General features: G+C 45.7%; 1 protein-coding gene across 1 annotated transcript; it reads right to left on the minus strand.

The window, feature by feature from the left end:
- Positions 1–7,047: 7,047 nt before the first annotated feature.
- Positions 7,048–11,406, minus strand: MPZ (myelin protein zero). Its single transcript, XM_005909218.3, has 6 exons — positions 11,284–11,406; positions 8,907–9,073; positions 8,441–8,654; positions 8,064–8,199; positions 7,872–7,932; positions 7,048–7,769 (listed from the first exon to the last, which is right to left on the minus strand). Exons 1-6 carry the CDS (start codon positions 11,348–11,350, stop codon positions 7,668–7,670), a joined length of 747 nt encoding a protein of 248 aa, XP_005909280.3. The 5' UTR covers positions 11,351–11,406; the 3' UTR covers positions 7,048–7,667.
- Positions 11,407–14,018: the final 2,612 nt, after the last annotated feature.

The following is a 14,018-nucleotide window of genomic DNA, read 5'->3' on the forward strand; positions in this document are numbered from 1 at the left end:
CGATTACATGGTGTTGCCTCCCTCATGGCCAGAATATAAGGGTTCCGGAGTCAGAGGCTGAAAGTGGGGGTGGCTCTTTCACTATTATACCCAATAATCCACTTACAGAATTTTTGTTTTTCCTAGAAACTATGAGGTCTGCTGGTTTGGAGAACTTGGGTTCCAACATGAAAATGCTTCTACCATTAGACACTATGGTTCTGTTAGGTAGGTAGAACAGGGGAAAGGAGTCCAAAATGGCGGTGGCTAAAAGACAAGGAAGGTCCGAGGACCAGAGTGAAGACTTCAGGCAGAACAAACAAAACAAACAGCACTCCTGGCTAAGCCCAATTTGCATAGGGCAGGCCCAGGTGGAGGAAAAAAACATATAAAAGGAGGAGCCAAAGCGTTTTCTCACGGACTCTCTCTCCCGCGTGCGTGCGCTCTTCTCTCTCTCTCTCTCTCTCTCTCACACTCTCCTGATATCTTCTAAATAAAATAGAGCTGTAACACTGATTTGCCTAAGAGCTGTAACATGGTTTGTCCAAGACCCGAGAGCTGTGATGCGCCGAGGGCTTTAATGTCCGTCGCTCCAAATCTTTGTTGTGACGAGACAAAGAACCGAGGAACATACACTCGCGTGACATCTATCGTGACTCGGAGTGTATGTTCCTCGGTTCTTTGTCTCGTCACAACGAAGATTTGGAGCGATGGACATTAAAGCCTTCGGCGCGTCACAGCTCTCGGGTCTTGGACAAACCTTGCTACAGCTCTTAGGCAAATCAGTGTTACAGCTCCGTTTTTATTTATAAGATAGCAGGAGAATCCAAGACTCGAAGAAAAGAGAGTGGAGGAGTGCGTGGGGAGGGAGAAAGAGAGAGAGAGAGAAAGAGAGAGAGAGTGCGCGTATGCACTCAGGAAAGAGAGTCCGAGAGAAAGCGCTTTGGCTCCTCCTTTTATGTGTTTTTTCCCCCACTTGGGCCTGCCCTATGCAAATTGGGCTTAGCCAGGAGTGCTGTTTGTTCTGCCTGAAGTTTTCACTCTGGTCCTCGGACCTTCCTTTGACCTTCCTTGTCTTTTAGCCACTGCCATTTTGGACTCCTTTTCCCTATTCTACCTACCTAACAGTTCCATTGAATTAGAAGAATCTGCCACCTAGTCATTTGGGGGTCTATATATCACTGAATCAAGAAGCAAAGAAAAAAAGTGATTGCTTGGCTCGCTGGTGTGATTGATCCTGATTCCCTAGGGGAGATTGGGATGCTGCTACACAATGAGAGAAGGAGAGCATTTCTGGAGCCCAGGAGAGTCTCTGGGGGCACTTCCTTGCCTGGTAGTAAAGGTTAACATAGCAACCGAAGGGGAAAAAAATGCAGCACAGACCTTGAGTCGGCAACGAAAGCTTTGATCATTCTACCACGTAAAGAACCCTGACTATCTGAAGTTCTGGCTGAAGACATGGGAAATATGAGATAAGCAGTGGAAGTGGTTCAGAGATGTCAGTTATGGCTTCCTAACCAATTACAGAAATGAGGACTGTTGTAACTTAGCGTATTTTCTGTTTGTTTTAGGTGTTTGTCTAAGTAACCATTTTATTCCTCTCTCCCTTTCTTTCCATTTTTGTTATTATACAAGTTGTTGGAAGTGAACTTCCCAATTTAGTCTTAAAAATTCTTATTTTTGGCTGTGTTGGGTCTTTGTTGCTGCACTGGGGCTTTCTCTAGTTCTCAAGAGGGGCTACTCGTTAGTTGCGTGTGTAGTGTTGCTGTTGTGGTTGCCTTCTCTCATTATGTAGCATGGGTTTTAGAGTGTGCAGGCTCAGTAATTGTGGCGGCTGGGCTTAGTTGTCCCAAAGCATGTGGAATCTTCCTGGACCAGGGATTGAATCTGTGTCCCCTGCATTGGCAGGCGTGTTCTTTACCAATGGACCACGAGGGAAGTCCCTAGCACTTCTCTTTAAAAAAAAAAATTATTTATTTATTTGACTGTGTTGGGTCTTAGCTGCAGCATGCAGGATCTTCGTTGTGTCATCCAGGATCTTTTGTTGCAGTACCTGGGCTCTCTAGTTGTGGCCGGCGTGTTCCAGAGCATGTGGGTTCAGTAGCTCCAGGGCATGTGGGATCTTAGTCTCCAACCAGGGATCAGACCTGCATCCCTTGCATTGCAAGGCGGATTCTTAACCACTGGACCACCAGGGAAGTCCCACACAATTTAGTCTTTTTTTTTTTTTAATACTTGTTTATTTGGCAGCATTGGGCCTTAGTTGTGGCGTATGGGATCTAGTTCCCTGACCAGGGATTGTGGCGTAAGGGATCTAGTTCCCTCCCAGGCCCCCTGCTTTGGGAGCATGGAGTCTTAGCCACTGGACTACCAGGAAAATCCCTACCATTTAGTCTTTAGATAACAAAGAATTCAGTGGGACTCTGTGTTTGATGAGTAACTAATATAGCCAGAGAAGAACATGGTGACTGGTGGCCTGTTTGAGGAACTGTGAGAAACTCTGGGTGTAGTCTGAAATGAAAGTGAAGTCGCTCAGTCATGTCTGACTCTTTGCAAGCTCATGGACTGTAGCCTACCAGGCTCCTCTGTCCATGGGATTTTCCAGGCAATAGTACTGGAGTGGATTGCCATTTCCTTCTCCAGGGGATCTTCCCAACCCAGGGATCGAACCCAGGTCTCCCGCGCTGTAGACAGACGCTTTACCGTCTGAGCCACCAGGGAAGTCTGGGGTGTACTCTGACTACACCTCAATTCTGCAACTTCACTCCCACTCATAAATCTCCAGTTTCTTAGACGTTTTAAGACAGAGCAGGTAAGACAGAGTATGGTAAGAGTGGTCAAGCAGGTAAGGAAATAAGAGTGATGAGAATTCAGGCTCTATCTAAAGGGAAAAAACAACATTCAGTTCAGCATGATTGTTGCCATGTGATGACCAAATGTAGCTTTAAATAAACAAATACATCACATGGGACAAACAAAAGATGTCTTTCTGGTTGTTTCGGTCTCTACTTTAAAATTAAATCACACACACACACACACAAAATAAAATAAAATTAAGTCACATGTGCTGTATCCAGCTCTTTGTGGCCCTATGGACTGTAGCCTGCCAAGCTCTTCTGTCCATGGAACTTTCCAGGCAAGAATACTGGAGTGGGGTGCCATTTCTATTCCAGGGAATCTTCCCGACCCAAGGATCAAACCCAGGTCTCTTACATATCCTGCATTGGCAGGCAGATTATTTACTGCTAGTGCAACCTGGGAAGCTGCATCTCCCAAATGTGTGTGTGTGTTGGTTGCTCAGTCATGTCCAATTCTTTGCGACCCCATGGACTGTAGCCAGCCAAGCTCCACTGTCCATGAGATTCTCCAGGCAAGAGTACTGGAGTGGGTCACCATTCCCTTCTCCAGGGGATCTTCCTGACCCAGGGATTGAACCTGGGTCTCCCTCATTTGAGGCAAATTCTTTACCATCTGAGCCACCAGGGAAGCCAAAAAGGTAGGGGTACAGCCATGCGAGTGTGTTTCAAAAAAGCCAAGTGATGAAGTGTCATCCAAAAGAGGAAGTGGCCAATAATGTCAAATGCTGCTAAACAGATGAGAAGGGCTGAAAAATGAATTTGGCGAAATGGTCATCACCATGCCCTTCGACAGGAGCAATTTCAGTAGAGTGGGGGACAGAGGGTTGAAGAGAGAATGGGAGGTTGGAGACAGTACCCTAGACTTGTCCAAGCAGCTTTGCTTTAGAGGGAAGCAGAGAAATGGGACAGTAGCAGGAGATGGGAATAACAGAGATACTAGATTATTATGTGAAGAAGTGCAAATACATTTGCACTGTGTTTTTCTCCTTGGTTACCAACTGTCTTTTGGTTTCATTTATAATATATTCTGCCTTTAAAGAGGTTCAAGATTTCATGTACTTCCTCTAAGATTTTTACATTTTTTTTCATGTACTTCCTTTAAGATTTTACTTCCCTTAAGATAAAGGCCCTTATTTAAAGGCCTTTCCCATTTGAGGATTAAATGAATATGCTTATCTCCTTCAGATTCTTGTATTTTATTTCATAATATTTGGGTTTTATTTTTATATATGATGTAAGATAAAGATTTTACTTTGTTTTCTTCTAGACATATGTCAATATAACTATTTTTGATTAAATAATCCATTCATTTACCACTTAACTAGAATGTTATTTTTATAATATAGTATGTTCCCACACTTATATGCATTTCTGAACTCTGTATTCTGGTTCACTGATAGATTCTTTATCTTAGATAGTCTCAACTTTATTGAGTTGTGACTAAGCTTCCTCTATCTCCCTGAAAAAAGCTATATTGACTCTGTTAACTTTTATTTTATCAAAAAATAGTAGTAAAATACATTTACCATAAAATGTACCTTTTAATCATTTCAAGTGTATAGTTCAGTGGTATTAAGTACATTCATAATGTATGCAACTATCAGCATTATTCATCTCCGTAACTCATCGTCTTGTAAAAGTGAGACTCTATCCTAATTAAACAGTAACTGCCCATTCTCCCATTTCTCCAGCCCCTGACAACTACCATTCTACTTTCTGTCTCTATGATTGTGACTATGATAAGTAACTTATATAAGTAGAATCACAGTATTTGTCTTTTTATTGCTGGCTTATTTCACTTAACATAATGTCCTTAAGTTCACTCATGTTGTAGAATGTTCTTTCTTTTTACAGCTGAGTAATATCCCATCGTATGTATAGATATACCAAATTTTGCTTATCTAGTCATCAATTGTCTATGGACTTTTGGGCTACTTCCACATTTCAGCCATTGTGAATAATGCCACCAAGAACATGGGTATACTAATATATATATCAAGACCCTGCTTTTAATTTTTTTAGATATATACCCAAAAATGGAACTGCTGGATAACATGGTAATTTTATATTTAATTTTCTTTAGGAACTTCCTACTTTCCACAGAGGCTGCACCATTTTACACCCCCACAAACAGTACACAAAGATTCCAGCTTCTCCAAGCCCTTGTCAATACTTTGCTTTGTTTTTGAAGGCAGCTATCCTAATGGATATGAGGTGGTATCTCATTATAGTTTTGATTTGTATTTGCCTAATAGAATCTATTGGGCTTCCCAGGTGGCACTAGTGGTAAAGAACCCAGCTCCCAATGCAGGAGACATAAGAGACACAGGTTTGATCCCTGGATCGGGAAGATCCACTGGAGGTTGGGGCATGGCAACCCACTCCAGCATTTTTGCCTGGAGAATCCTGTAGACAGAGGAGCCTAGGGGGCTACAGTCCATAGGGTTGCAAAGAGTTGGACATGACTGAAGTGACTGTGCATGCACACACACAATGGAATCTATTAGCTTTTACATTAAAATGAATTTGGGTTAATTTTCCTTTTAAGAGAAATGGAAGACAGCTCTTGAAATAAATGGAAGCACTGAGGGTTTTGCAAAACTGCTATTAAAAATCTTTTATTTAACCTTTTAACAAGGTGAAGAAATGACTTATGAGACTCGGGTTTTTTGCCATCAGTAACCACCAAGGTAAAAAGATACATATATGTTTTTCCATAATTATTTAAGGACTCTGGATATTAATGGTGTACCTATTTAGCATGCCAACAAACTAGCTAATGAGCTATTAATAGTATACCTAAAATGCAACAATGAAACAAAATTGTGTGTGCATGAGTTTATATGATTGAATGAAATTAGTGCTAGCTTGTAAAGTGTAATCCATTAGGCAAGACTGAAAAACATCTGTAAAGGACTGATCCTTAGTATCTTTGTTGTGTATCAGTTTATAAGTTACAAAGGTTTCCATACACAGCATGGAATCATGTGATTCTTACAAAAATCCTGGGAATTCAGCTGAGTTGGTGTCATTATCTCAGTTGTTTACAAATGCAGAAACAGGTTTACTTAAATCAAGTAACTAGCCCTGGGTCACACAGCTTGTGAGTGGCTGAGATATTTTAAGAATACACAGTTTGGTGAAGAGGGAATCTGTTATAACTCATGTAAACGCAGAGCCTGCCACACAGTTTAGCACATAGTACAAGCTCACTGGATAGTCGTTGAATGTCGGACTATGTCTTATGAGTCTGTCTCACAGTTCTTTCCACTAGACTGCTGCTGCTGCTAAGTCACTTCAGTCATGTCCGACTCTGTGTGACCCCACAGACGGCAGCCCACCAGGCTCCGCCGTCCCTGGGATTCTCCAGGCAATAACACCGGAGTGGGTTGCCATTTCCTTCTCCAATGCATGAAAGTGAAAAGTGAAAGTGAAGTTGCTCTGTCATGTCCGACCCTCAGCGACCCCATGGACTGCAGCCTTCCAGGCTCCTCCATCCATGGGATTTTCCAGACAAGAGTACTGGAGTGGGGTGCCATTGCCTTCTCCACTAGACTATGTAACCCCATATCATGAAATCAAATTCTTAACAACTGAAATCAGTTGGGGAAGAGTGGGACTGGGGATTAGAGGCAGGGATTACTCCCAGGAGAATGAGGAAACTGGAGATGGAGGCAGCAGCTTCTGGAAATGTCAGTGTTTATTAAACATTTAAGGACATTTGGGGGGTTTGAGAAGAAATATACAGGATGTAGAAAAATCTTAAGAATCCCCTGTGGCTGGGAGTGCAACCTCTTCCCTTTCCCCCTATTTCCCACTTGTTTTTTCTGCTTTTTGATTATTTAAAAGCTATTTCTTAAGGCTCATTTGCCCCTTCCTCAACCCCTGACCTGTGAGGATCCTTTGTCTCCCTCTCTCCATTCCCATCACCTTGAGTCCCAGAACAGTGCTCCAGAGTGATCAGGGGGCACCATTCCTGTAGCTGAGGTTTGAGGATCAGGAGCTGCTCTGCTTGGGCTGGCTCTCCATTAAGGATTTAAAGGGGGGGGTGGTGGTGGTGGTGGTGAAGAATTGCAAAAGCCACATGACGTCATTGGTACTCAGTCATGGGGGGAGGGTAGAGCATGGGTACAGATAAACAAACAAAGAAGAATGGATTAAAGAATAAAAAATAACTAACAACCTAAATAAACCCTGAAGGAGAGTCTGATTTGGGTGACCTGGGTGTTAGCTAGGAGGGTAGAGTATGGAGCTTGACCACCTGAAGGAGGGGATGGAGGGTCAGAAAGAAGAGAGCCAGTGGGACAGGCTAGCTGGTGCAGGGGATCGAAACGTCAGGTGGCCTGGATTTGAGGCAGGGGTATCAAGGTCCCTTTCTTCTCGGCGCCAGAAGAACAGGCACCAAACACACAGTCCTTGGGGCAAGGGGAAGATAGGATGGGGCCTGGGCTTCCAGAAAGCCAGGGGGTGAAAGTGGGGGAGAATATGAAGTGCCTGGGTAAGGAAGTCTGGAATGAAACTTACATCTCAAAAGGAAGTGAGGGCAGGGCAGGGCTGGGGAGCTAAGGAGGAAAGCACCTAGACGGGGGATAGAGGACCGGAGGTCCCCCTGCTCTGGTAGGGCCTTGGGGCGGGTGATCACTTTTCTGAGTCCAGGCCCATCATGTTCTTGAGGGCGTTCTTGAGGCTGGTTCTGCTGGGGGACTTGACGGCAGGCCGGAGCTCCGCGCTCTGCTCATCCTTCCGTAGCTCCATCTCGATGACCACCACCCGAGGGCCTTTGGAAGCCTCCGCCCCTAACCCCCGATCCCCCGCCCGGCCCGCTAACCGCTATTTCTTATCCTTGCGAGACTCCCCCAGCCCTTTAGTCTTCTTCTCACTGGCAGCTTTGGTGCTTCTGCTGTGGTCCAGCATGGCATACAGAACCGGCGTCTGTGGGGAGGAGCGCATGCATCAGGGACCCGTTGGGTAGGGCTTGACTGTTCCCAGCCCGCCCTCGACGGGCTGCCCGGCGGCTTCCCAAGCCCCGCTAACCTGCCGGCCGCGCTTTGAGGCGTCCTTCGCAGTCTTGTGCAATTTGCCCTTCTCCATGGCACTGCAGGGAAAGGGTGTGCTGTGGATTCGGGGGCTTCGTCTTCCCTTCCACCCTCCCACCCATCGAAGTAGTCTCCGCCCAGAGACCGGGAGTAGTGGGTCGGGGAAGGGGTGTCAGACTCCGCCCTTTACCTGAGCCTCCTCTGCAGGGCCGCCTGCCTGCGTAGCCAGCAGTACCGAATCAGGTAGAAAAGCAGCAGCGCCAACAGCACCACCCCCAGGACTCCCCCGATCACGGCTCCCAGCACCACCCCGTACCTCGTAGGCACTAAACGGGGCAAGGAAAACACGTGGGGAATGAGCAGAGACAAGTGTCTTTGGTTCCTAGCCACACACCTATTCCCTGCGGCTGGGGATCTAAGATATCCGAACAAGGCTGCCTTCTGCCCACTGTCCCAGAGCGTGAGGGGCATTAGCCCGGGCATTTTGCCCCTTGCCCCAGCCTCTCAGCCAGGCCTGATCCCCTCTGTGAACTGCCTCCCATACTCCCGTCCCACCTCCTCTCACACCTTTTTCAAAGACATAGAGCGTGACCTGAGAGGTCTTGCCCACTATGTCTGGGGGGTTTTTGACGTCACAGGTGAAAGTGCCGTTGTCACCATAGTCCAGGTTGTGTATGACAATGGAGCCATCCTTCCGGTGAGGGTCCCCTACCCACTGGATGCGCTCTTTGAAGGTCCCCACCTCATCGATGTAGGGCTGTCCCTTGGCGTAGTGGAAGATCTGTGAGGAATGAGGGGAAGCATGCAACTCTCGCCTCAGGGTGAAGGATTCTGGGCTGGAGACGGTAGGGCTGGGGAGGGAGTGTCAGTGTTGGTAGGTCCCAGCAGGGAGACAAGACTTGCCACTTACCTTGCCAAAGTTGGGGTTACGGCTCAAAAAGGATTTCTCCTTCCTTAGCCCAAGTTCTCTTTCCTGTGGTTGTTTGAAACCCCCTTTCTGTTATGCAATCCCAGTATTCCCCCAGGCACTCACCGAGATGGCATCACGGCCCCCTTCGGGCTGGTAGCGCCAGGTGAAGGAGAGGTCATCTGAAACCCACTCACTGGACCAGAAGGAGCAGTACAGGGTCACCTGGGAGCCCACAGCACCGTGGACCTCCTTGTCTGTGTAGACCACAATGGCCTGGACAGGGGAGAGCACTGCAAACATAGAGGGGAAATCAGATGCACGGGTGGGCCCGGCAAGGAGTATAGAAGGATTGAGACCAATGGGAAGTCAAGCCTGAGTCACAGACCATAGCGAAGATTGGGGCAAAAATGATGAATTCTGAGGCCCAGGTCTCTCTGGACTAATTGAATAGAAGAGTAGAAATACTGTGTTGGCTCAAGTTCTTCAGCATGTTTGACAACAGTACCAGAGTTCTCCGGAGGACTTTCAGACGTTGGATTCAGTCTCCAGAATCTTCCTTTGCCTTTAGATCAGTATCTAATTCTTAAGCTATCCTTTAGATGCAGGCTTAATGATTTTTAAAACTTATTATAAATTATACAGGTAACACCCTGTGCATTCTTATAACTATGCAAGCAGTATAGATAAAGAAAGCTAAAGTCTGTCTTGACAGCTCCCAACCAATTCCTCTTCTGTGGTCTCCTTCCAGATAGAACCAATGTTATTAGTTTAATGTGTGATCATTTTCTCTGTATCAGACTCAGCATAAACTCAAATAGTTTTGTTCTATGAAGCTTTTTTTAAAAAACATATATTGCATTACAGTCTACTTTTTTCCTTAAGAATATACGTATATAAAAGAATACAGGTGTCTGGGAGGGTGTTCCACATTGATGCCTAGTGATCAATATTATTGCTGCATAGTATTTCACAGAATGGCAAACTCAAGTTTCTTGCAGAAAAGATGAAGATAACTGGAGACTGTAAGTCTTTTTCCCTGGCCCAACTGTCCTCATTGCTGAATCCCTACTTTCCATACAATTGCTCCTGACTGGAAGGGTCAGGGAGGGGAGCACCTCATAGCCCTCTCAGGGGAAGCTGGATTCAAGCAGGAAACCACCCCCCGCCCCCGCCCCAAGCCCCAAACTCAGATGACTCTGCTTGTGAGCCCTCTGTGGTTCTGATTTGACCCTCCTCACCCTCCTTCTGACCATTCTGGCCCAGTGCCACTCCCAAGACTCACCCATACAAGGAAGGCCATTCCAGGGAGATTATGTGTGTGGGTTGGCCCTGGCTGGGGGCAACTGTAGACCCTTTTGTTCTATGGGAGGGGGAGGAAGCAACCAAATAAATAGAGACCCATTGTCTGACCATTGACCAGTGTTGGGGGCTTATGCCTCCTCTCCCCTTCCCCCGATCCCATCCCCAACTCCACAGTCCCAAATCTCCCACCTCAGCATGTAATACCAGTGATTCACATCCTGGAACTCAGCCTTGGAGCCTTCTGGGGAATCCCAAATGTAACAAGTAAGCTTATTCATTGGATCTAACTTCTATTCCTCCTGTTCAAGTATAAACCACTGCCCTTCAGCTCTGTTCAATGGTTCTATGAGTGGGGCAGATGCTGGACAGTACCCTTTCTCCCTCTTAAACTCCAAGATTCCCTCTCCTCATTTCCCTCAGCATGCCCTTCTCCAATTCCCTATCCTTAACATTTTCTTAGGGTACCTTCAAATAGTCCAGTACAGCCCAGAGGAGTCTAGATTCTGGGTTTAGCCCTAAAGGAGCTGACAGCAGAGAAACTCAGACATTCTAAACAGCTCTTCCTCCCCTCTCTCTCCCATTTGCCCTACTTCTCGCCCATTGCACCAGGCTTCAGGGCAGTTTGGAGAGGGGAAGGATCCATTCAGATAACCCTGCTTTGAGTTTTTCTTGCTCAGTCAGCATCTGCCATGGGAGGGTTGGCCAGCTTCTGTGGAAGATAGCTTTAGATGCAACAAGACCCTGGAATCTCATGGAACCTCCCTTGTACTCTGTTCACCCATGTAATGGACAACAGATGCAGTTAGAAACTGAGGCAGCAGATCCAAAGAGCTGGGACCACAACCCTTGGGCTCCACCCTTAGATCAGGTTCCCTGACTCTTTTCTTTGGGGAGACTAAGGTTAAGTTACCTCCTACACTACTGAGGAATGAGAAGGACCAGTTTCCAACCCCTATCCAGTCAAGTCCACCTTGGTTCCGGAAACACTCTACACTCCCTTCTCCCTTCACAGAATACCTTTATCTTAACAGCTTCTCTCCAAACTATATGTATATATATTTTTCTACAGAGAATATCACCTTCCTGCTCTTGCTCACTCTTTCTTTGGTTGCAGAGGGCAGTGCAGCGAAGGCCATGGAAAGGTTGCTGAGAGACAACCTGAGCCCCAGGGCTCCCAGACTGGGTCAGCTCAACTTACCCAAGGAGGAGAAGAGTAGTGCAGCCAGGATAGGACTGGGGCTGGATGAGGGAGCCCCAGGAGCCATCGCTGGGGCAGGGCTAGGGCCCAGAGCGCCTGCGCAGTTGGGAGAGTGGGGGACAAGGAACTGAGCGGGGGTTCCTGGAACCCGCTTAAAATCCCCCGGGACCCCAGTGTGAGGGGGCTGTCCTGAGCCAGTAACCAATTGCAGCCTGGCATGTGCAGTTGAGAGGTGGTGGGGAGCGGGGCAGAGTGCAGGGAGCAGAAGTGGCATTGTGTCCTCTGGGTGGAGGGGTTGGGGGTCACATACCACCCCACACACTGAAGGCTTTGTGTCTGCTGGCCTCCCCCTGGCCTAGGCTGGAATGTCATGTGGTGGGGGGGGGGTGAAGGAGAGGGACAGAAAAAGGGACACAAACACATTTCTCTGAGGGACAGATGGGCAGGAGAACCTGAGTCTTAAACCTATGAAAAGGGGTTTTTCCATAGTCTCCTTGCCTGAGAGTGGCTCCTCTAGAGCCCTGGGAGTTAGCGAGCCCCAGAGAAATTTGAAAACAGGATATCCCTACTATCTTGACTACTATGGGCTGCAATACAGGCTTCTTGAGATGACCAGGTCCTTTGGGAGTCTTCTTTTTTTTCCATCTCTCTGCATCTTGGGTGATTCTTTCCAGATAAAACCTTTTCTCCATGGGAAAATATCCAGGGGATAATCCTCTAATCTTACCCTCTTTTTCAGGAAGCTCTTCACTGCCTCATGCTGAAGTTTAAGTCCATTTCAGTTAAGAGCAAGGCAGCAAAATCACATTGAGTGCCAGCTACATAGATGAGTATGTGAGTATGTGGGTAGTTGAGTAATAGAGGAATAAAAATTAAGATCTTCCTTCAAGGAGTTCAAAATTTAGTTTGGGGAAGCAGAGAGAGGGGAATCAGAGAACAAACCCATTAACAATGAACTATAATAAACCATGATGCTTGGTATAGTAGTGTGATGAACAAAGTGCCAAGAGCATAAAGAGGGCATGCAGAGCTACATTAGCAAGATTAAGTTGTGTAACAGATATTAAACACAAAAATAACTTTCATTTAATAAATGAAGTTCAGAAGAAGGGGGAGTCATGTCTATAAGTCAGTATTAGATGCAGACCAGCTGTTAAGGATGCATGGCATTTTGAAGAGGAGAAATTGGCAGTGCAGACATCTTGGAAGGTAGAAGAGCAAGAGCAAAGATAAAGAGATAAGAAAGCATGTGTGTGTGTGTGGAGGAGGCGTTGGGTAGATTTGTGAAGTCTGGGGAATATTCAGGGCAGATCTGGTATCCCCCATTTTGACTTGACATGGGGGATCTTGAACAGGCATCACAGGAAAGGAGGCTGCACAGGAAAGCTGAAGTCAGTTTGTGGAGGGCCTTAAATGACAGACTAAAGGGGTGGATTTAATTTGGTACATTATAAGAATTTGCTGAAGGTTTGGGGTTTGTATTTGGGGATAGGAATGGGAGTGTCTATATAGTCAGAGCTGAGTTTTAAGACAGATAAGTTAAGTGAAACTATTTAAAGAGCTAAGTGAAAAAGACACTCATTGGATTTGTTAATGTGAAACTTCAGAGGGCCAATGACTGGAAGATCAATAGCAGAAAACTCTAACATAACAACTTCCTAAAGACTAAATTGTTTATTAAATGAAACCTGTTTTTTTGAGATACCCATTAAGGAATACATTAAGGCACAGTCTTGAAGATCAGCTGTCAGCTGTGTTGCAGAGGAGATTCCTGAACTAGATAGAAAAGCAGGTTGGAGCGCCTCAAAGGTCTCTTCCAAAACCAGAGGCCTGTTAAAGTGCTTTCTTTGACAGCATTATAGAAATGCAAAATAGTATTTTCATTTGATGCAGATATAAGTGAATCTCCCCTATGTAAGTCCTGAAAGGAAAAGCACAGGAGTGCTAAATATAAATAAGATCTGAATATTAATGTGATGAATATGTTTTTATTGTAGAACAGGAGTTGCCCTGGGCTGCTGTCTCCTTCACTTCTTCTCACCCCACCTCCTCAAAAAGGGCAGACTTTTTCTCTCTTCCATTCCTTGCCACTTGTTTGCTTCTCCTTTAAGTCCTAAGTTCTCTGGAAGTGACTGCTGTGCTAGGTTTCCTCAGAACTGCTTTCCTGCATACAAATCAAAGCAAGCTCTCCCCCACCCTCACCCCAGGTTATTCTGGCAGTGGGTGTCGCCCACACAGCCCTGAAACAAGGAACAAGGCAGCGCTGTTGTTAGTGGACATCTAGCTCATGTGGCAGCTCAAGCCCAGGAATTGTGAGACATAAAGCTCACGGAGGTGGTTAGAGGATGCTCCCCATCCTTGGCGAATAGTGGTCTGGGAGGGTTTCTCCCCGACGGATCTCAACTTGTGCACTATTTCTGGTGAAGAAGGTTCACATAAGAATGGGAAGGAGCCCCAAGTATCTTTAATAAACTTTTTTAAAAGTATAATTGATTTACAAAATTGTGCTAGTTTCTAGTATGCAGCAAAGTGCATAGTATCAAAGTGCAGCAAAGTGCAGCAAATAGTAGCAAAGTGCAGCAAAGTCACGTATCTAGTAATATATATATATTCTTTTCCATACGGTTTATTACAGGATATTGAATGTAGTTTCCTATGCAGTAGGATCTTCTTGGTTATCTATTTTATTTTATTTTTTTGAATCTATTTTATATATAGTTAATTTATATCTGCTA

The sequence above is a fragment of the Bos mutus genome, chromosome 3, assembly GCF_027580195.1.
Source record: "Bos mutus isolate GX-2022 chromosome 3, NWIPB_WYAK_1.1, whole genome shotgun sequence".
Classification (NCBI taxonomy): Eukaryota; Metazoa; Chordata; class Mammalia; order Artiodactyla; family Bovidae; genus Bos; species Bos mutus.